The sequence below is a fragment of the Pleurodeles waltl genome, chromosome 12 (genome assembly GCF_031143425.1).
Source record: "Pleurodeles waltl isolate 20211129_DDA chromosome 12, aPleWal1.hap1.20221129, whole genome shotgun sequence".
Classification (NCBI taxonomy): Eukaryota; Metazoa; Chordata; class Amphibia; order Caudata; family Salamandridae; genus Pleurodeles; species Pleurodeles waltl.
In genome coordinates, this window is record NC_090451.1 from 360,976,217 (window position 1) to 360,997,809 (window position 21,593).

General features: G+C 43.8%; 1 protein-coding gene across 1 annotated transcript in view; it reads left to right on the forward strand.

Annotated features, from left to right (window-relative positions):
* Positions 1 to 21,593, forward strand: part of ITFG1 (integrin alpha FG-GAP repeat containing 1) — a 936,956-nt gene that overhangs the window by 417,705 nt on the left and 497,658 nt on the right. The window contains exon 9 of the mRNA XM_069216605.1: positions 8,483 to 8,577. Coding sequence (XP_069072706.1) covers positions 8,483 to 8,577 — 95 coding nt within the window. The remainder of the gene's footprint in view (positions 1 to 8,482; positions 8,578 to 21,593) is intronic.

Genomic DNA, 21,593 nt, shown 5'->3' on the forward strand with positions numbered 1-21,593 from the left:
TCCAACCCACTCCACCCCACTTCACCCCACTTCACTCTATCACTGAACTCTACTCAACTCTGCAACACACTACTCCCCACTCCATTCTACGACACTCCAACAAATCCACTCTTTGACACTCTACTCCACCACTCCACTCTGACACTCCAAGCCATTAACATTTAGCCATGCTGAACAGCAGTCACACTGGTGTACACCTTGGCAAAACTTGTATAGGTGAGACCTAGTGGCTTTGCCAATGATGGTTTCGGTTTTGATCTAGCAAACTCAGTTTGGGTGTCATTTTTGCCTTCAGCCCATTTAGTCACAGTGCCCATGGGTAAACGATGGAATTATAGCAGCTATGGTAAAATGTTGAACACCTCACTTACCTTTATCCACAAAATGGTAATAGAAACACGATACAAAGCAAAAGGGGTAGGCAGCTTGTTATCCCTACAACCACATTTGGGCCAGTGCCTAGTCTGTTGCTGAATGTAGATAGACATTTTAGTTGGTCACGTGCAGTATGGTTGGGGATTATAACAGATTAATTTAAAAAGGTGTGCTACTGAAATTGTTATATGTGAGCAGGAAGCTAATTGACTATGCCCCTTTTAGTTATTTCCACTCACAATCTATTCTTATTTAACTTTTGGGTCTTCATTCCAGTATATTATTTGCCCAGTATGCCACTCCAGGTTTAATTTTTACTCAAAGGTGAACTAAAACTAAGTGTTAAAAATAAATAACAAGGCAGCAGGACTTTTATGACTATGCACAGAGTATATTGGACAACATCCCCATATACATCAGTAGTACCCCAAAGGTGCTCCAATTTAGGAACGGAATGAAGGCGCACCTCTTGACTCACAATGCATTAACTGTCCTCAACCCAACAGCCTCCACTATCACTTGTTAAGTTAATGCTTGTCTTTGACTCTTTGTTGCACTCTGCTGCTTTTTGACTAGGAACACCAGTGGCGGCTCCTCCGCCGAGCACCTCCCCAACCCCTGCCAGCAGCTGCATATTATAAAATAAAAACAATGATAAATAGTGTTTTATTATCGTTTTTATTTTTCAGGGCTGGGCCCACGGGCAATGACAGGGACAGAGAAAGATTTCACAGCACTCCCCTTAGTGTGCATGTGGGTTTGGCCTGCTGTCACAGGCCGGCCAAACACAGATGCACACTGGGCTCTCTCCAACCCAGCACTGTGTTGCCAGGTTGAAAAGAGCAGGCATAGGCTCCCAGTCTGCCTCAGGAGCGCCAAGCCAGGGTGCTTCGGCCAATCCGAATGCTGCTTTCATGCTGCCAGCAGCATGAGAGCAGCGTTCGGGTTGGCCACAGGGCAGGCTGGAAGCCTGTGCCTGCAGTGGAGGCAGAAGGGCTGCGGCGGGGAATCAAGTAAGTATTTTTTTTTTTTATGTTTGTTTGTCATCGTCCCCCGATTTCCCTCCCCACCACAGCCCTGCCCCTTTAATGCTCCATGAGCCGCTCCTGAGGTTCACAGTGTAGAAATACCATATACATACATACATACATACATAAGAAAGTAAGGGATTCTTGGGTAAGTCATTGAAGCCTCGACAGCTGGAGGGATTTGCATGTAACCTCATAAAAAGAGGTGTGTTTATCATTGCATAATGAACGCCGCAAGCTGCTGATGGTTCAGATTTTAGGCCATATTTGAATTAATTTTTGATTGTTAATATTGCTGTATTACATACAAATCACTGGTCCTTATGCCGTGATCTACGAACTGTGATAATATTCGAAGATCATATTAACTCATGATTACATTGTAATCTCCAATAAATACCATCTGCAGCGCAACTCTGAAATCAAATTTAAATTGAGAGCTATAGTTAAACTGCTGTAGGTCCAGGTTAACAAAGATATCTTTGTTCACATGGAACCTAAGATTGCATAGCACCTTTCTGAGAACGCCTTCAAATGAATCCATGGTGAATCTATGGTCCTGGACAAAATAAGCCCTTGGAGCAGATGGAGAATGCTTGGCCCAACAGTTCTTATTCCGAGACTTCTCTTGTTGCTCCATGAATTGTGTGATACATTGAGTTCATATTAATGTTAGTCAGTGTTTTCAACTTTGCAAATATGATATTTTAATTAAGATTGTGGAGGAACAATGGGATTGATGAAGTTGTTTTGTTTTATTGCTGTGAATCATTAAAATGTATTCATAAGCTTGAGAATATATTTAATTTATACTTTATAAATTAATATTTTCTATTCATTAAAGTACAAGTACATTTGTTGAAATGGTTTGAAGTAGGACTCTTCCCGAAGTGTTAAGCTCAAACACGAAATCAAAAATAGTCACCCACTCTTGCGCCATGCCGGGGACCCCAGGGTGCAGCTCATAAAAAATGTTCTTTATGGGCTTGCGCACTTTATGCTCGGAGACATGTTTCAGGAGTGAGCTCTCTGTCCCACACACCAGAATGTTAGTGCAGAGCCTGGTCACAATGGCGTCACTTCCGGCCATAGAAATCACTTTGTGGTACAGTATTAGACTGGAAGTTGAACGAACAGGTATATGCAGTCCCGGTGACATGGGTGTAGGCCTGTACCCTGCAGCGATCTGTGAAGTGTTTGCATTTTCATTGCAATCACATGCACCCAGCGATGCCCTCTCTGTAGTGTAAAGCAGAAGCAACATTTATCTCTTACCTTTATTACTCCAACTCTGGTAGGAACACCCATTTTCTTTGTCGCTACAAACGTCATCGACACTTGCTTTATTTTTGCTTTAACAGGTGCTGCGAAATCGCACATTCTACTCACTTCCGTAATGGTAAAGGTTCCCCGCATCATTGCTTCTGTTTGGACAGAATGATTAACGAGGCCAGTTTCCAAATCGTCATTGTGTGACTTCATTTGTGTGCACCGGTTTGGTTGGTCCTCTGCGTTTCTCGACACATCAATGTGCTTAATAGTGCACGGCGCTGACAAATGACAATGCGGCGTAGACTTTTCTGATCCAGTGCTTGCTTTATGTTGTATTCTATGTTCGTGAGAACATGTGGCCTCCTAGTAAAAACTGATGGTAGCTGTTTGCTAATAATGTAGTTTGAAAACATCGTGAAACTGGTAGATTGAAAATTGACTTGGCTGAGCAGGAAGCCTTAGAAGGATGGCAGGAAAGATGCGCAGATACAAAAGACAGTAGTTACATGGGTAGCAGGACTCTGGCTTTGAACAGAGGTAAGGTCATTGAAGAAGTGGATAAGATAAGGATGCAACAAACAACCCACCCCGACTCTTTAGAACTATTACATTTCTGGATTGTACATGAGTATCAGGCACAGAAAGCATCGACAACCATTGTAAAGCCGTATTTACTTTTAAGCATCTCTCATCTCTCATCTCTTGTATCCCCCTTCTTCGGGCACTGTGGGTGGGAACTCCCATCCTTCTTCTTTTGCCTAGCCTTGAAGCAGCTTTCCGTGCAGTGTTGAGAACGTAGATGGGTGTGAAATATTCCTTCCTTTGCCGTGTCAGGAGTGTGCAGGAGAAATAAAAATGTCCAGCGAGTTGCTGCTGTGGTGGAATTGTGGGGGACAGAAACAGCTGTATCCAGGCAAAGGAAGTTGCAGCAGAAGAAATGAGCCCGAAGAAATCCTCAGCCACACACTTCCTTCTCGAAAAGTAGGGGTCGAGCCATAATTTTAATTTGGATTAGGACATTAAATATTTAAATTGAACACATAAAGTGTCCCTGGCAGAACAGGCAGGCTTTATAATGATCTCCTTCACAGTTTCTAATGGAGCAATGATTGTGCTACGCCTCCCCTTAAACTCCCCCCCTCCCCCTCCTCTCAAAATCCCTCTCAGGGCCCTTCTTCTAATTTTCTGGCCTCTTTGGCTGATTAATTATGCCTTTTATTGTATTCCATGCAGCCTTTATAGCTGGGTGACTTTGTCTGGGAAGGCGTGGATAGTAACAGGGAGCCCACATGCTTAGTGTGCTTCCAGCTCTGAACCTTTCGCTGGTGGATGCTGGTGGATGCTGGTGGATGGTTGCTGGTACTACACACAAAAGATGATCATACGCCAGATGTAATCTTTGTATCCCTGGTGGTGGTGGTGACTGATATCACAACAAATCCTCAGGTCTGGGCAAAGTATTTTTTATTAAATTAATTTAGAAATTTATAACCAGAACAAGTTAGAGAAGGTAAAAATATCCAGCACAAGTCACACTTTGTCTGTCCCTTGGCCAGATTTGAGTAAAATGGCAGAGATTTGGTATACACTCCTGCCCTGAAGGAAGCCTGTTCATTAAGCACTGAGTTTCAAAATAACCAGAAATGGCCAAATAACACCCTGTGTATAACACTGACCTTAATGCACATTTATTATAATCGGACTCAGCCTTCAGCTCCTTCGTTCAATGGCTCCTTGGAAGAAGCCAAACCAGGCTGTAAGAAATTGGAAAGAATCTGGCCGATTCATTACTCTGCTGAGGCTAAATCGGAGGTAAAATCTGCCCTCAAATCCTACAAAAAATGATTTTGTCTGCTAATGCAGGCTATTACTTAAGCAAATTCTATGTGCTCATAATCCTTCTAAGGACACATTTGCTGCTTGACTACTCTGATGTGTATTAGACAGATGTCCGTTCACTCACGGCTGTGTTGTGATAAAGGTTCTAATTTCTTTGAAGAAAAATAAAAGTTACATCTGTAGCAGTTTTGCACAGGTATATTCCAACCTGAGGGTGTAAGGTGCAACAGAGAAGTAGGCATTTTATGGACCTAGCCAATTATGTCACCTCATAGTCACCACTGGACCCAACCCCTCTGAGGATTTAGAAAATAATAAACTCCGTGGTGCAGCCCCTTTGAGAGACAACGTAAAACATCTCTAACAGAGGCTCTGGTTCTTGGGGACTGGAAAACAGCATTGACAGTGTCGTTTTTGAAAGTTTCTACTGCAAATCAAGCTCTTTTGAGCAATTTCCACCTCATATCTTTACTACCTTCTCCTTTTAAAATCTTAGAAAACTGTGCCAAAATTCAGATCTCTGGTTACATTGAATGTAGCTATGTTTTCTATCCAGTCCAATCTGGTTTTCGCCCAGGCCTTTGAATAGGAACTGCATTAGTCTGTATTAGATGAGAATGCTGGCAGACAGGAGTCATTTTGTTGCATTCAAGTTACTTCACCTTTCTACTACAGTCGAGATGGTCAACACTGTCCTTCTTTTCTAGATAGCTGAAGTGGGCATTGGTGAGTCTGCCTTATAAGGGTGTTAATCTGTATTTGTAGGACATACCACAGGCATAACATCTTCCTCCTTTGAAGTCTCTGTTTAAGTTAATGAAGGAGGGCATAGCACAAAGTTCTGTCTTTGGTCCTTCTCTTTTTTTATTTGATCATCTATCTCTTGCTAAGCTTATTAGATCACATGGTGTGCATTTTATGAACTATGCAGACGATACTCAGTTGATCATCTCAATTGATTATTCTGTGGCTCATCTTTTTGGTGCGTTTCATCAATGTATGAGAGACATTATTGTTTGGCTGTCACGGAATGCATTCAAATTTCATGTAGACACGATGGAAGAACTACGCTGTACGAACAGGAGTCCAACTCAGGCCCTACTTTCTGACTTCTGGCCTTGAATAATTGATGTTGCCTCTAATTTGGTCGAGTCAGTTCGTGATTTAGGTTTCCCTCTGAGTGAGAAACTATCTAGTAAGTAGTGCTAACAAGCTGTTAGTGACCTGTTTTTCCTTGTTTTCCTGTACTGAGGCAAATCCTGCTTGAGTCTGCGCGGCAAGTAGTTGTCCAGTCGACTATTCTAGGTTGGCAGGAATATGGCAACATCCTATTCTTGTGTGCCCTGGCATATGCTTTGAATCTTCTACAGCAAATCAAAATTCAGCTACCTGATTCATATTACAATGGTAGTTTCTTCTCTGCTTCTTTCGCTCTGTACTCAATGAGCTGGCTGCTGTTGACCAAGAGTGCTATCTTTAAATCGCTATGTACTGTGCTCTTTTCATAAGACTGGCTTTTGTCATCAACAATAGATGTCCGTACACCATGCCTCTCCCCGTTGGCTGCGCCCCTCAAATGCTAGCCTTGTCTTGATATCAAAGTGCGGGCTTGGAAGTTTAGGGTGTAGAACCTTCCCAGTTAAGGCACCTCATCTTTAGAGTAACATTCCTTGTAAGACACTACTCATTTGTTAATATTTAGAAAGGCTCTCAAAACCTGTCTGTACACAATGTAATTATTCTACTGCAGCTTTTTGACTTTTTTATGAAAGTTTCTTTATGCCAGGACATCTACATAGGTAACAGCATGCTCAGGGCAGAGTCTGGCTGCTGACAGCGATGGCCAGCTCTGCGGAAGCTCTACTCGCCTGTGGGGTGACGGGCTGTTCTCCCCGCATTGTTTTGCACCCAAGATTTCCCATGTGACGAGGCGGATAATCAAAGCATCAGGGGGCACATATGGGGAAGGTGACCGCAGCAGTGCCACCATGCCCATCCATTGGGATTCCCGCCCACTCCTCCTACTGCACACAACCTTGCACCCTGACATCCGTTACCTCATTCTCCCACCAGACAGGAAGGGGGACAGATGATTATAGGGAGCTGCATCCATCATTCTGCAACCTTAGTACTGCTCCGCTGTGTACTTGCTTCACCAGGACCTAACCCCTGCAACATCAGCTGATGAGTTTCTGCAAGGTGACTGTGGGGAGTGAGGGGGACGTCGTTGCTACCTTTGCTATCCTGGTGGCATCTGGGACTCACCTTCACACCTCACACTCAGAGTTGCTTCTAGGTCTGGAGGGTAACAACGGACCCCCCTAGTGACCCTGGCCTGTCACCACCCAAACTGACCCTCTGTGCTCTTCGCTCCTCAGCGCCCTGGATGCCTGCCCCCTCACAGTTCAGCCATAGGGCGGGGACCATTATTCCTGGCCATGTGACCTTGGCACTCTTTGCGATGACGTCTGGTACATTAGGACCCCTCCTCTTGGAATCGCTCTTGAAACCGACTCAGGGCTTGAGTGCTGAATCCCAGGTGCAGCTATCTACAAGCAACAGACCAACCCCAAATGGAAGGTTTTCCTGGCACTACAACCGCCGTTTGCAGTTAGGACATTAAATGTGCCATTTTCGAACAAGCAACTGCATAGCTAACAGCAGCTGATAGACTGCAACTTACAGGACTACACCTACCTTCTGGCCAGCTTCCTAGAGAACATGGAAGACCAGAGAATGGACTTAACTCAATCAGCTCCGCCTGGCTTTGGCCCTGCTAGCAAGCAAACTGATGGGACATCTTCCTACTGCACCAGCCGCACCGTAGACCAGAAACAAGTATCCTGGGACCGGTTTCGGGGTATCACCCCCCATTAGCCAGGCTAACCGGCCCAGGGAGGAACTGGCCTGGCAGTTTGGGCTGGACTGTTCTCGTAGGGAGCAGGGTCAAGTATGATTTGCTTATGGCTTGGTCCAAACTGGAATGGTGTGGCAAACAAAATAATGATGGATTAAAACCGGGTCTGTGACTGGGGGTGAATGTTTGACAATGTTCAACATTCCGTCCTTTATCTTTTGTTTTACCTCCAAATATATACAATGATTCACTTCTGTATGATTCAAGTTGAAAACAGAAATAATCCATCATATCTACTTTTTGTGTAATGGCATTCTGGGAGGATAGACTACTATTACACTTATACACACTTCACTGAATTCCCAGTTACATTTGATCTACTATGCTTTCAATGACATGATGGGTGGTACTGACTGACCAAACATAGAATATTGTTTATAGCTTTTATTGACAGTGCTGTGTAACATGGGTTATTAAATTAAAGGTGGATTGATTTGTACTTTGAGTCTTGGTGTTTGTATTGTTTTATTGGCCTCAAACCCAAAATACACATATAGTGATGTTTTTTTATTTTCTTTTAACCTTTATTCTTTCAAGATACATATTTGGAACTCATTGACTAGTTGTTGTCTCTGCATATACTGGGGTTTTAATTCTGCTTATACTGTGTAACTTATGGTAGCATATGGAATTGATGTATTTTGATATACTGTCTCCTGAGGGCTGAATAAGAATAAATTGTATATTAAAATATATTCACAGATATAGGACATTTTACAAATACATAAACGCTATGGATAGATAGCATCATGGAGAATAACATAAATATTGTCCTTATTACATTACATTTCGTATGAATTACTTAAACGTCATTTAAATTGGTCATTATTAAACAGGTTGTATATTGATAAAGGCTATAGATGTCTTAATAACTACATAAATATTTGTAACTGATTATGATCTATTTGCACATATGTATCCATTAGGTGAGCTAATGCATCAGGGAGTATCAAAGAGAAGAAAACATTGATGTTACGGAATACTAAATTTAACATACTTCTATTAGATTATTTAACATATGCTCACAACAGCTTGACTTCTATATTCACAGATGGTGATGGACAACAAGATCACTTGCTGCCAACATGTGAAGATGAAAAATGTTTGAAAAGTGCCATTTATCTAGTTAAACCAGGATTAAAAGAGGTATTCATTTTTTCAGTCTACATCACACATTTGTTAATCTTATTAGAAAAAGCATATTAAACACATTGCCCGATTTCAATTTTTGTGTAAGAAAATATCATGTGTGAGCTTTTTTTTACTTCACCTTTCCCAGGCTACCCTGCCTTAGTATGGCTTTCATGTTCATTTATTTATTTACAGATTATACATATATTATATATTTATTGCCAACATGTCATCCTCGGGCCAGTTCATTTTGTCTAAAGATAGGTAGAAAAGAGCAATAGCAGGCATTCAGGGGCACCAGTAAAGCTGGACAGGTTTTAAGCATTGTTGAGACACATTTCTGGAGTACGATCCTTTCTCTGAGAGGGTTTGGGGCGTCCTCTATGGGCATATGATGAGTCCATGGCCTCTGAGTGTTCAGGGCATTTCAAATTCGCATATTGTGGGCATGTATAGAGTCTGGTTGTGGCCATTGAAGCCTTAGGCCAAGGACTTTAACGGTCTTTCCTTTGTCTTTCTTTCAGTTGAAATCTGCATATGTTACGGAGATGCGGTTAGCTTTCCCTTTCATACCATGTGTTTAAGTATCATCGTAAAATGGGCACTGCATTTTCTGTTCCACTCAGCAGGGAAGTTGATGGGTTTTAAATGTGTATTCTTTAGTTGTTACCAAACTGCCCTTCTCCAGTCTACAATTCCCTACCATAGTTCTCAAACTGGAAATTAACTTTTGTTTAGCTGTCGCCTCTTTTTATCCATGTCAACTAGAACTTTCAGTTTGCCTCTAACCCTGGTGCATTTACTTTTTCTCTTTTGATTACATCCCCTTTCTCTATCACACTCCTCTACAATCCATCTGTTACCCATCCCTCTATAAATCATTACTTTGTATTCTTTTCCATGTATCACTCCTTAAGTAGCTTCCAATCATCCCTTCCTTAATATGGCCCTACTTTTTCTTCCAACATTGTCCACATTTTTCTTTGCGACATTTCAAGGATCTGTCCCATTTTTCTTAGAATTGTCTTGTTCTTTTGTCCTTCTCAGCCTACCACTTATCCACCCTTTATTTTTCTCCATTGCCTTTAAAGATCCTGCAGTTTTTCTGACTATTCTTTATACAACCACTGTACTCTTTTGCTTATTTCATCTTTTATTTCTCTTTCATTGCATCTTCTCTTTAGGTTTAATTTCAAGTTCTCTCTTATGTTTATTTTTGCTCGTTTCCTTTTTTGTGTCCTTAGTTCCCCTGTTTCATTTTGTTTGCTTTTGCTCTATTCTCTTCGTGCTCCTGTTATTTTTTTGTTCTTTTAGCCTTTATTTTGTCTTTTGCCCCTCTGTAATTTTTCTGCATTATCCATTTTGGTACATTTCTTCCTTTCGCCACCTTTGAATTTTATTTGCACTTATTTTTGTTTCAGCTTTTTTTTTCTTCCATTTATACCTCTCCTGTCATTGCATTTTAACACTTCCTTTTGCATTTTAAGGCAACAAATGCAACCATGTGTAGAAACACAACTTACCAATATATCGACATTCCAGAACATGAGACAGAAGATAAGTTACAACACACCTTTAGTTGAAATATTTCGAGTGCAGCAGCATGCTGCTTACGTAAGCCACTCTGAACCATATTCTGTATTCCACAGTAGTCCTAGACTTGGAGGTGGGACACAGAAGCAGACAGCCTCTGATATATAGGATAGAAGTTTCGGCCTTAAATCCCAGGTCTTACTTGTTTTGAAAGTAATTCATAGAAAGCATCTGTGGCATTGAGCAGTCAGGCTTATCTTAGAAGGCAATGTGTAAAGTATTTGTGAAATAAATCATACAGTAACACAGTGAATACACCACAAAAATAAACCACACAGCTTTAGAAAAATAGATAATATTTATCTGAATAAAATCAGGTCAAAACGACAAAGATCCAAAAAGCACAAGTTGAAATATCACTTTTAAAAGGTTTAAAAGAGTCCTAATCCTTAGAAATAAACAGTTGTCTCTTTTGTTACACACAGTACCTGGTATGCGTCCAAAATAACGACGCATGCAGACCTCAGAGGAGGAGATGCGTGGAAAAATAAGGTGTTGCGTTGTTTCTTTCCACGCTGCAAGGAGTTTGCATTGTTTTTCCGCACGCAGTCTTGGTTCCTCCCTGCGATGCAGGGATATTTTGACACCCAGGGATGATGTGTGAAAATCCTTGATGCACTGGAAGAAGGCACAGGCGTTGCGTCGATCCGGTAGGCGATACTTTGAATTTTTCTGTCGCAAGGTAGGCGCTGTGTCGCATTTCCAGTCGGGAAGTTGGTCTGCGTCATTCCGGTCGGCTGTCCAACAATTTCTCGGTCGCAATGCAGGCTTAGCGTCGTTTTCGGCAGGCGTAGCGTTGATTTTCGATGCACAAGGAATTCCTTGATGAGATTAAGTCTTTCTTGGCCCTGAGACTTCAGAAACAGGAGGCAAGCTCAGTCTAAGCCATTGGAGAGCACTTCTAGGGGATGGCAGAGTCCTTCCAGCAAAGTTGGAGACCAGCAGGGCAACAGTAGGGCAGCAGTCCTTCTCAGCAAAGCAGCCAAGCAGCTCCTCTGACAGGGTGCAGGTGTAGGTCCAGAAGTGTCTGAGTTGGTGGGGTGAGAGACCCAGGTAATATATCCCAAAATGCCTTTGAAGTGGGGGAGACTTCAAAGAGTGGTTTTGAAGTACACAAGTTCTTCTTTCAGCCCAGTACCCTCTGCTAGGGTCCCAGCGGGTGTTTATCAGTCCATTGTGTGAGGGCAGGCCACTGGCCTTTGAAATGTAAGTGTCAAGCCTTCCACCCTTCCCAGCCCAGGAAGACCCATTCAATATGCAGATGCATGCAGATGTGACTGAGTGTCCTGTGTTTGTGGTGGTCTGGGTGAAATGCACAAGGAAGCTGTCAACCAGCACAGACCAGACATTGATTGGAGACAGGCTGTAAGGCACAGATGGTTTTAAGTGCAGAGAAATGCTCACTTTCTAAAAGTGGCATTTCTAAAATAGTAATATTAAATCCAACCTCACCAATAAGCAGGATGTTCTATTACCATTCTGGCCATACTAAATATGACCTGGTTACTCCTTTCAGATTAGAATCTACCACTCAAAAAGTGTCTGAGGGCAGTTACCAGGACATATTAAACACATATGTACATATCCTGCCTTTTATCTACATAAAACCCTGCCCTATGGGTTACCTAAGGCCTACCTTAAGCGTGACTTATAGTTAGAAAAAAGGGAGTATAAGGCTTGGCAAGTACTTTTAAATGCCAAGTTGAAGTGGCAGTGAAGCTGCACTCCGAGGCCTTGCAATGGTAGGCCTGAGACATGGTTAAGGGGCTACTTATGTGGAAGGCACAATCAGTGCTCAGGCCCACTACTAACATTCAATTTACAGGCCCTGGGCACATGTAGTGCACTTTACTAGGGAATTATAAGTACATTAAATATGGCAATTGGGTATGAGCCAATGTTCCCATGTTTTTAGGGAGAGAGCACGTGCACTTTGGCACTGGTTAGTGGTGGTAAAGTGTCAATAGTTCTAAATCCAGCAAAAATGAGGTCAGAAAAAAAAGAAGAGGAAGGCAAAATGTTTGGGGTGACAATTCAGAGAGGCTATTTTCCAACAATGTCTCAGTCAGCTATCATTTTTAGGCAAGCGCTTGTGCATCTAGCAAATATTTATGTTTAGCATGTTTTGATCAGTTTTGATCATTGCAGCCATAAGAAACGCTATATTGTTATTAGATTATGAATTTAGCACAGTGGTGTCCGGTAATTCCTCACTCCTTAGATCTTAGAAAAGGGACCGCTGAACTTTACACTGATGCCATATTCAGATATGTTTTTATATTGTTCTTTGCTAGTATTCACAGTGGGTGGCCCCCAACTCTGAGCAGGAAGCCAAGAGAGAGGTTCCTAATTACACATAAGATAGTGAGCAATTTGTAATTATACAGCATTTATACTACATTTGTGGTACCCTGAGTTTGAGTAAAGCATTGTGCTTATAGTGAGCTTGTTGGAGGAAATTGGTTCCACACTGTCACCTGTATATTTATTGTCCTATAATGTTCCGTAACCTTTGTGAGGAGCCACCACCCCATCTATAAAGTACTGCTTAGTATAAGTAAGTGAATTATTAGTTGGGATAGATGGGAGTCCACCACAAGCAGTAAGGTCACCAACTTGTTAAATCCAGTCAGAATTTATAGTAATTTCAACCCGAGTTCAACCCTTGGTAGCTATGGCCCAGAGCAGACAGGCCTAACTTAAAGAATATACGTGAAGCATTTAGTAGTATCAGAATAGTTGAAAAGTCAAAAACACAACACAATAAAGATCTCACTCCCATCTAGAAACATTAACTATACTAAAACATCTAAAATCCAATAAGGGGAACCATAGAAGATAATTTTAGAACTTTTAAGATTTTAAAAATTAAAGTGCCAATGATAGTCTAGGGACACAATTGATTGAGATCTAGTTGCGTTTTGTGGAAGATCATGAATAAGTGTGGGTCAGCTACACAAAGCAAGTTTGTTCTGGACTAAGATTTTACCTTAGGATTTGGACCCTGAAATGGAAGTCTAGATCCTGGAGCAGGGCAAAGTTGCAGGTTGTATCCAAGTAAGTCCTCACATTAAGGTATGTGTTGGACGAGGGCCAGCTAAAACAGAGATGACTTTGGTGGGAAAAGCTATGAGTAGGAAAAGTCAAATTATATAAACAGAGTCCTCTTTTTGGCTAGATTCTTTTTGTGCCTTTCACCGGTCAAGATTTCTTTGTTTGGACTGAGTTCCTTTTTTGAAGCAAATGTTAGGGAGCGGAACCTTTAGCGGTGCAAGGCTGCTGTCTGTGCCTAACAATGGTTTCCACAATGCTGGATATCTTCTTGCCAAGGTGCGCTGAAACAGATTTGCTGCTGCGGAGAAGCACTTAGCTGGAGAACTCTGTTTTTTCCCCCAGCGAAGCCATGCCTTTGTCTGATCAGTTTGGGTGGTTGGTCCCGGTCCTCCGGCAGCTGCAGCTCTAAAATGTTCCTTCTTTTACAGAGTTGTTAAGCAAACTCCAGTTAGAAACAGCAAAAGGTCCCAGAAACTAAGGGGCAGTACTTGGTGGTTGAGATTCACTCCAGCGAGGTTACTGGCAGGGTCTAGTCAGACTGTCCGTGGGCTCTTGAAACTCATTGGGTTCAGAGAATGCTTGTTGTGGGTGCTGTGACAAGTGGGGGAGGGAATTCCTTTTACGGACTAGGTGGTCTCACACACTATATAGTGTCATGCTTCATCATTTGACCACCTAGCCCCACCCAGGTAGGATAATACCACCTGGGCGGACTCAACCTCGCTGTTAAAAGAACAGGAGGGAGTGCGTAAATATATTTTATCTGGAGATAATGGGATCCAGCTAAACTACGGGAAGAAAAAGGGGGGGACACCCTTCCCCCTCTCCCCCTATTGCAAAGGCCCAAGACCGGACACCGCTTCCCGGCACTTCGGGTTCGCAGTGTATCTGGGGACTACATTCCCCAGATGCCTTAGCGCATCACCTGCTCCCTGGAGACGGCGCCTGACGTCACTAGCCCAGCGCCCTGCTTCTCTAGACTGTCTCCTTCCGGCCCTCGTAATTTCTTGCAGGTGTGCTCAATCACAGAACGGATATTTAATCCGCCCCAACGCTGGACTCCACACCTCAAGCGGTCCAGCGAGGGGTCGGGATAGGCGCACAGCGAGCGCCTCCTTTGATGTAGTAAGTGCCTCTGCACTTACTGTACGGCGGACCTTCAGCAACAATACAGATAAGCCTGAATGATTGAGTATACCCCTTAAATTTTGTATGTATGAGCACATGTGGTTTACCTTATTAATTGCTATTATTAGTGGCAGCTAAGTTCTACCTGCATCACATTTGATGAACCTTGTCTATAACTAACAGTCATTGTGTGTCAGAGCCTACACAGTAGGCACCTCCACAGCCCTCAATTAGCAACAAGGGCTGGGCATTTCCTCCTTCCTCCACTATTATTAATAGACACCTACTGTGTCCCACAGTATATATACATATATATATATTTTTCCAAATCTTATGACAGATGTCATCTATGTTTCATTCCTCTCCCCCCCCTCGTGCCCCCCGTCTTCCATAACAACCCCAACCCCCCCCTCCTCTCCCCGCCAGAGTGTGACTATGACGGGACACTCCCCCTCCTGGAATCTGAGGCCAGTTGCCTCAATCATTAGGGTAAGGATACTCGTTTCTTTTCAGAACCATGTTTTCACTGTGTGCTCCGCATGACTTTGGCTTGCCGTGGCACTTGTTTATATATATTTATATTTAATTCTTGTATAGAGTGTGTTGTGCTGTGTTTTTGTTGTTGATGAATTTACCTTTTCTATCCCTTCAGGCCTCTGCGAGGTAGTTCCTTGCCAAAGGTAGGCCCCCTCTATCAACGCATTACAATTTGTTGTTTCTCCTCCCTCCCCCGTTTTTGAGGGGAGTCTTATCTATCTGCACTTTGCATGATGGTTAGGGATCCTAGGCCCTGAAGAATGCCCGAGACCTTCCACGGCTCCTAGCAGAGGGCAGAAACTAGTCGGCCAACTTTTAGTGAGGTGACCCAGTGAGTCCTTGTTCTCACCGTGGTGTCCCGCCCCGTTTTTAGTCGCACCAGCAGTTACCACTATTAAAGTGTAGACTACACACAGGTGACTGCCTAGGTGCTTTTATATCCCCGTAGTTTAGCTGGATCCCATTATCTCCAGATAAAATATATTTATGCACTCCCTCCCGTTCTTTTAATGGCGAGGTCGAGTCAGCCCAGGTGGTATTATCCTACCTGGGTGGGGCTAGGTGGTCAAATGATGAAGCATGACACTATATAGTGTGTGAGACCACCTAGTCCGTAAAAGGAATTCCCTCCACCTCCCCCACTTGTCACAGCACCCACACCACGCATTCTCTGAACCCAATGAGGTCCAAGAGCCCACGGACAGTCTTCCGTGTACTGAGCTCTACATCATTGGTGAACCCCATACTTTCTTGTGGTAACTAATCTTTCGTAGAGGGATCTAGTATGGGACGTTTTCCACCAAATATATATTTCTAAACTCCCTCACAACTCTCTCTTAGCATGATAGTAGGGTATAGTCAGAGACATTTTAAGGCATGGACAAAGTGGACTCTGTACCAGGGCCACAGCTTTTCAGGCCCCCCCCTCCCCCCCCCCCAATAGACCCAGCTCTGTTCTGCAGAGAGTCTTGCCCTGATGACCTTGGCTAATTCATAAACAGAGTTTTTAAATACATTCTTATTTAGTTTATTTTTAATATGGATGATATATGAAAGTCTATTTCAGAACTTTTGTGAGAAATGTTTGTTTCAAGCGTCATCCATAAAAAAGGTTCTTTTAGCTAACACAAAGGACCTGACATTTGAGAAATGGGAGGGTGTCACAGTACAGAGATTATTTGCAGTAATGTTAGTTAGCTGCCTGTCGTGTTAAAATATTGAAATCTCACACAACTATCCTTCAATAATAGATGTAAACATATTTTGAGTTTGGACCACGTCGTCTGTGCACTGTCAGTGACCTGACCAAAGAGGGCATGATAGAGCTGAAATTGTATCATATATACAAAACTGTCCTGAACAAGAGCCCCCAAAATAAGTTTGGCCCAGGGCCCCCAAAATCCTTAAGATGACCCAGGGTCCAGTCTAGGTCTAGTTGATACTTGTTAGCAGGGCACTTCCGGGAAAACCCCTCTTGTTTTTGTTGAATCTCTGTAGCCACACAGAAGGCCAGCTGACACTTGGAGTCCACTTTTGTGCTCTGGGTACAAGTGGGTGCAGATCCAGCCCTTTGGGTCTCAAATAGCAGGTGCAGTCCTTCTTCTGTTTTTCCATAAGTCCAGAGAGTGCTTTGAGGAGGGTGCCTTTTATGGTTGGCACTAGGTAGTGGGTGTGGGGGACTCCTGATCCCTTCCTATTCACTGGGGCAAAAATGTGCAGCAGTTCCTGTTTACCTCACTGCAAGCAATCACACAGCTCACCATTCTACAGATGAACCATCCTCTGTGTTAATCTAGAAGTGTGGCCAGGGAAACGAGCAGTCCCCTCTTCTATGATCATGCAAAACAGTTTTCTGGGGGAAGCTCCCCACCCACTTGGGTTGGAAAAAGCCTGGCTGGGGAGAGAATGGGTTGCCTTCCCCAGATGTCACCTTAAGTTTATTGCTGGAATGACTGGTCCTTAAAAACCTAATGAAGTTCCTGGGTCCACCCTAATGGGTCTTCCACACCTTGGCCATTGTTTCTATACAGATTTCATACCTCATTAAGGTCTAGCAATAGCAGGACAGCTTTTGGAGAGCTAAAGCAAATTAGCCTTCATGAGCTTAAGTCAGAAAGAAGTAACCTTCTAAGAGTTAGTTTTCCTAAATATTTATTTAAATCCAGCTTCATCATTGATTTGGGCTTTTACTAAATATTAAAAGTAAGTGGTTGAACTATTTTTCTAGCTGGTTCCAATCATGAGACAGCAGAGGTAATATTTTAATCTGTATTCTAGTTTCCCTATAGGATGAGCAGAGCCTTTCACTGTGAAACTAACATTTGGGGCCTTGTCACTGTTGGGACGTGGTAACATTAAATTTCTACATATTCTACTTTTAACTACTATGAACCCTACTTTCCAGGTTATAAGGCCGGCATAGGGATGACCTATTCATGTTTAAAATTGAGTTTTCCCTCCCAAAAAGGGCTATTTTAACAGGTCGGACTGCAGTTTTAAAGCCTACACTGGTATGACAGAAGCCATGTTTTCCCTATCAAACTAGTGGTTTACTGCATTCTATATGTGACGTTTAACTTTCCAAGCCATGGACAGCATGTACTATAGCCTAATAGGAAAGTTAAATCTGCCAATTACAAGTTACCCAGTTTTATCATCTTTCAGGGATCAGAGTGTATGCTCTGAGAACTGGTTAGCAGCGTACAAAAAAAATAGCAGCATCAGTCCACCAAAATAGGGGTGAACACGCTATAAAGGACACTAAGATAATTAAAGATCCATTCCTGATCACCCTTGGAAACTGTATTTCCTCTGAACTCATGTACACTGGGTTTGACTGTCAAACGTAAAGTTAGCTACTGCTGTATTTCATGCTCACAAACTCAGCAATAAATAACACTTTATTGGCACCGGAAGCAGAGCTACAAGGCCGGGCGGAGTGAGCTAGATGCGAGGGTCGACGTGGCCCTCCGCTGCTGCCGCCCGAGCATTACGAGCTGTCCACCCCCCAAAACCTCCGGCACCCAGACCCCTGCGAGAAGGGAGGCAGGATTTAGCAGCGCGGCCGCTCTAGCCCTCCAGCCCCTCAGCCCGGATACCTTGAGAGGCAGAAAGCAGAAGGCGGGAACAGCGACTCGGCTCCCGAAGCAACTCCGGCCCGGTTACTTCGCCCTTCAGCTTAGTCTCCAACCCCAACCATGATCGCAACCCTCGGGAACCCATTGATTTCCTGGGTTGTTGTGTAGCACGTGGAGCCTGTGGGGCTGTGCAGGAGTGGCACCTGGAGTGACGCAGCACAGGGCACAGTGCAGTGTGTGATAAGGTGCCAGATCGGTGAACTCCAGCAGCGGTAAGCACCGGAGCGAAGTGAAATGGCACTCGAGAGAGAGGGCGCAGCAAGTGGCTAGGGACGCCGCCCCCCCCCCCCCTCATCCTGCGGGGTTGTTGCAGTGGTCGCGGCAAGGAGGTGACTGAGAAAGAGAGGCAACTTTAGACAGCACGCAGTGTGTGGAGCCCGTGGAGTAGCAATCCAGAGAGTCTAGAGAGCTCTGGGAGTGCCTAGAAAAACTTGACCGGAAGGCCCCCAGAAAGCACCAAGAAGGAGCAAAAAGGTATTAAAGCGAGACAAGAGCGGGTCAAGCAGCAGCAAAGCAGCGGAGCGGAGTGAAGCTGGAGCGCAGACGAGGCACGGACATAGCACCAAGCCACCAAGGAACAGAAAGTGGGAGGAGGTACGGAGGGCCATCTCAGTATAAAAGCAGGGCTGTAAAAAGGGTGGCCACGCAGACTTTGTCCGATTACTAGTACCACCATATATCACCACAGCAGGCCAGCGGAGACTATAACTATAGACTGTAAACAATTGGTAAGCTTGCTCTCCGGTCTCCACACCTGTTTGACTCTCAAATGACACAAGAAAGTGAAGTGTCACGACACCCATAATTAAAGTTGGTTGCGTAGCCTAGCAGTTGGAGAGTACTCTGGGGCAGGTCATCAGCATTAGAACAGGCCCTAGTGAATACTCACCTGTAGCCTATCCATATTGTTGAAGATCCCCCCCCCACCGAGTAGACTAATCTCCAGTTTTGTAAACAGACTGATCATTTGGGAAAAGGAGTATGAGGTCAGGTAAAGCACGAAGCAACGTTACCAATCAACCCACTAATCAAACCAAGAGGAAAAGGAAAAGAGAACTGGTTTTGGATGAAGCAGTAGTAAAAAGGAGAGCAAGTAGTGATTTAGATCACCTCACTCCGTGCAAGGGGCAGACCTCAACTAACAAAATAGGCAGGGGCCCGGTTGAGCGAAACATCAGCATGGAAAAAATTTACTGGGGAGAATTAGACAATTGGAGAATTGGGACCCCTCCGGAGGGGGGACGCAGCCACGTTGCCCCACTCAGTCATCATAAGATAACTGACTACTACTCCGTTACAAGGATCCATGATGATGAAAGAAGGATTGCTCCGCTGGCACCAATCCAACAAAGCTCCGGGGGTGGTACACCATTTATTCAAGGCTTGCAAATTCAAGGAAGCCCTGGAAAGAAAGCCAGAGTGAATCTACCCCCCCTTTCCTCTTTCACCAACAGTAGTGATTTTGGGAAAGCAGCCTCTGACGGAACACACACTGCTTACAGTCCCAGTAGTACTAACTCCCGCAACAGGAGCTCCCCATACAAGAAATCATGAGGAGCATTTCTTCAGACCCCGCCAAGTATCACCAGACATCCAGTTCAGCTAATCTATTCTGGATTCAGAGATGCTAGCAACCGCTGAAATCCTAGAACAAGACTCCCAGCAAGGCGGTCCCTTGTGTCAAAGCCCCAAGCTCTACTCCTTTCCGATGTATGGATGTGAAAGCGAGGAGCAGGAGCACTGGGATACAAAACCGGGCATTCCAAACAGTACATTGAAGGAAGAGAAAGTGAAACCCTCATAGAAGGAACTCCTTAAAGCAAGTACAATCGAAGTAGCCCTAAGTAGGGACCATAAGGCCAACTCACAATCACAATCCTTGGCAGCAATCAGGGCGGACGAAATGTGGGCCGCAATCCTGAATTCAATGCAAGCAACATTTATGGCATTGAAGTTTCATTCAAATAAAATGGACATTCAGGTAGATTTGCTAAATACAATGGCAGTATTTGTTTCCGGAATTGACGGCAAGCTGGAATGATTAAGTGCCTTGATTACAAGGGCCCAAGCTAAACAAACCATCTGCTCTTGCAAAGGGGTGGTAGACAAATCATCCCAACTGCCACTTATCCTAGAAGGAATATTAAAAGAAGTTTGTTCCGCCCGAAATGATGAACTCACATATGTTAACTCTCTTGCTACTATGTTAACATCTGCTCCTCCTGTGCAGAAACAAGAGGAGATGCTTCACTCTTCCCAAGTGGCCTCATCTCCAACCATAACAGATAAAAGGGATTTGGCAGAAAGTAATATTACAGCAAGCCTTAGTATGGAAACCATGGAGTCTCCATTTCCCTCACAAGCTGCCAATAAGTCCAGGAACTCTGAGAAACCCATAACTCGGATTTTATCAGAAAGAGAACAGAAACGGGCAAGAAAAGGAAGTATGGAAGTCTGTATGTACGATTTCACCAACTAACTGCGGTAAAGGCCACAGAAATCACCTCAAATGAATCAAGCAAGGAGGGCACGGCATTAAGTAGAAGGCATAACAGGGACATTATTGCCTACGCTAACGTAAGTACCGACCCAAATGCAGACGTAAAGAATCCCCTTGATCCTGCAGGTGCTACTCAGTCAGCAAGGTCCCTTTCGGGGCATCGGTCACCCATAGTAGTTGGCAACCACATGGACAAAAGAGCAAGCCCCCCAACAGAGTGTAAAGCCAAAGAATACTATGCCAGGAGACTCTAGCCAACTATCACAGGCCAATTTATGCAGCAAGAGAAATGAACAGGGTACCAGACAGAGTGAAGCTGGCCACAGGGAACAAAACTTGCATGCGGAGCAAAACCAGTTTATTCAAACAGGTACGAATAACCATGAACTGAATTATCAGCTGCTTTGGATTCCAGAATTCATCTCAAGGTCCCCTACAGATGTTATCAATTGCTCTACTATCTTAAAACTTATAAAAGCACTTCCAGACCTACAGCATGTGTCCACGGACAGCATTGCTGTTATAAAATGTATTCAAACAAGAGGCAACCAGCTCACGGACTCAACGCTTACTATTTTTTCAGCACCGGACCTCTCCAAACAAATTATGGAGAGGAAGGATCTACTGAAAGCCTGGGGTATTGAGGTGGCTATCTATAAAGGCAAGCGATCTCCATCCCTGCTACTAGACTTTCAACACTCGGAAACGTGGTCAGTCTTGCATGGAGTACAGGCTGCCATCCATCACAATAGAGCCACTGAAAGAATGACTAGCAAAAGGAGAGCACCCAAGTCCCCCTTGAGAGTTCAGATATGGAAGGAAGAAGGGAGGAAAAGACTGGTTTTAGGTCAGAGATCTCAGCCTGACTGGAAATGGTTATCAACGGCATTATCCCCAGGAGTGACGGGCAAAAGCTGAATAGCTAAGGAACAATCTCCACAAGGCGTATTAAAGATCTGCTTGTGGAACATAGGTGGCCTACTGGCAAAGATGGAGGATCCAGCAGTAAACCAATTTTTTAGTTCATTCAACATTATACTCCTACAGTAATCCTGGGCGAAGGAATCAACACCGTTAATAGG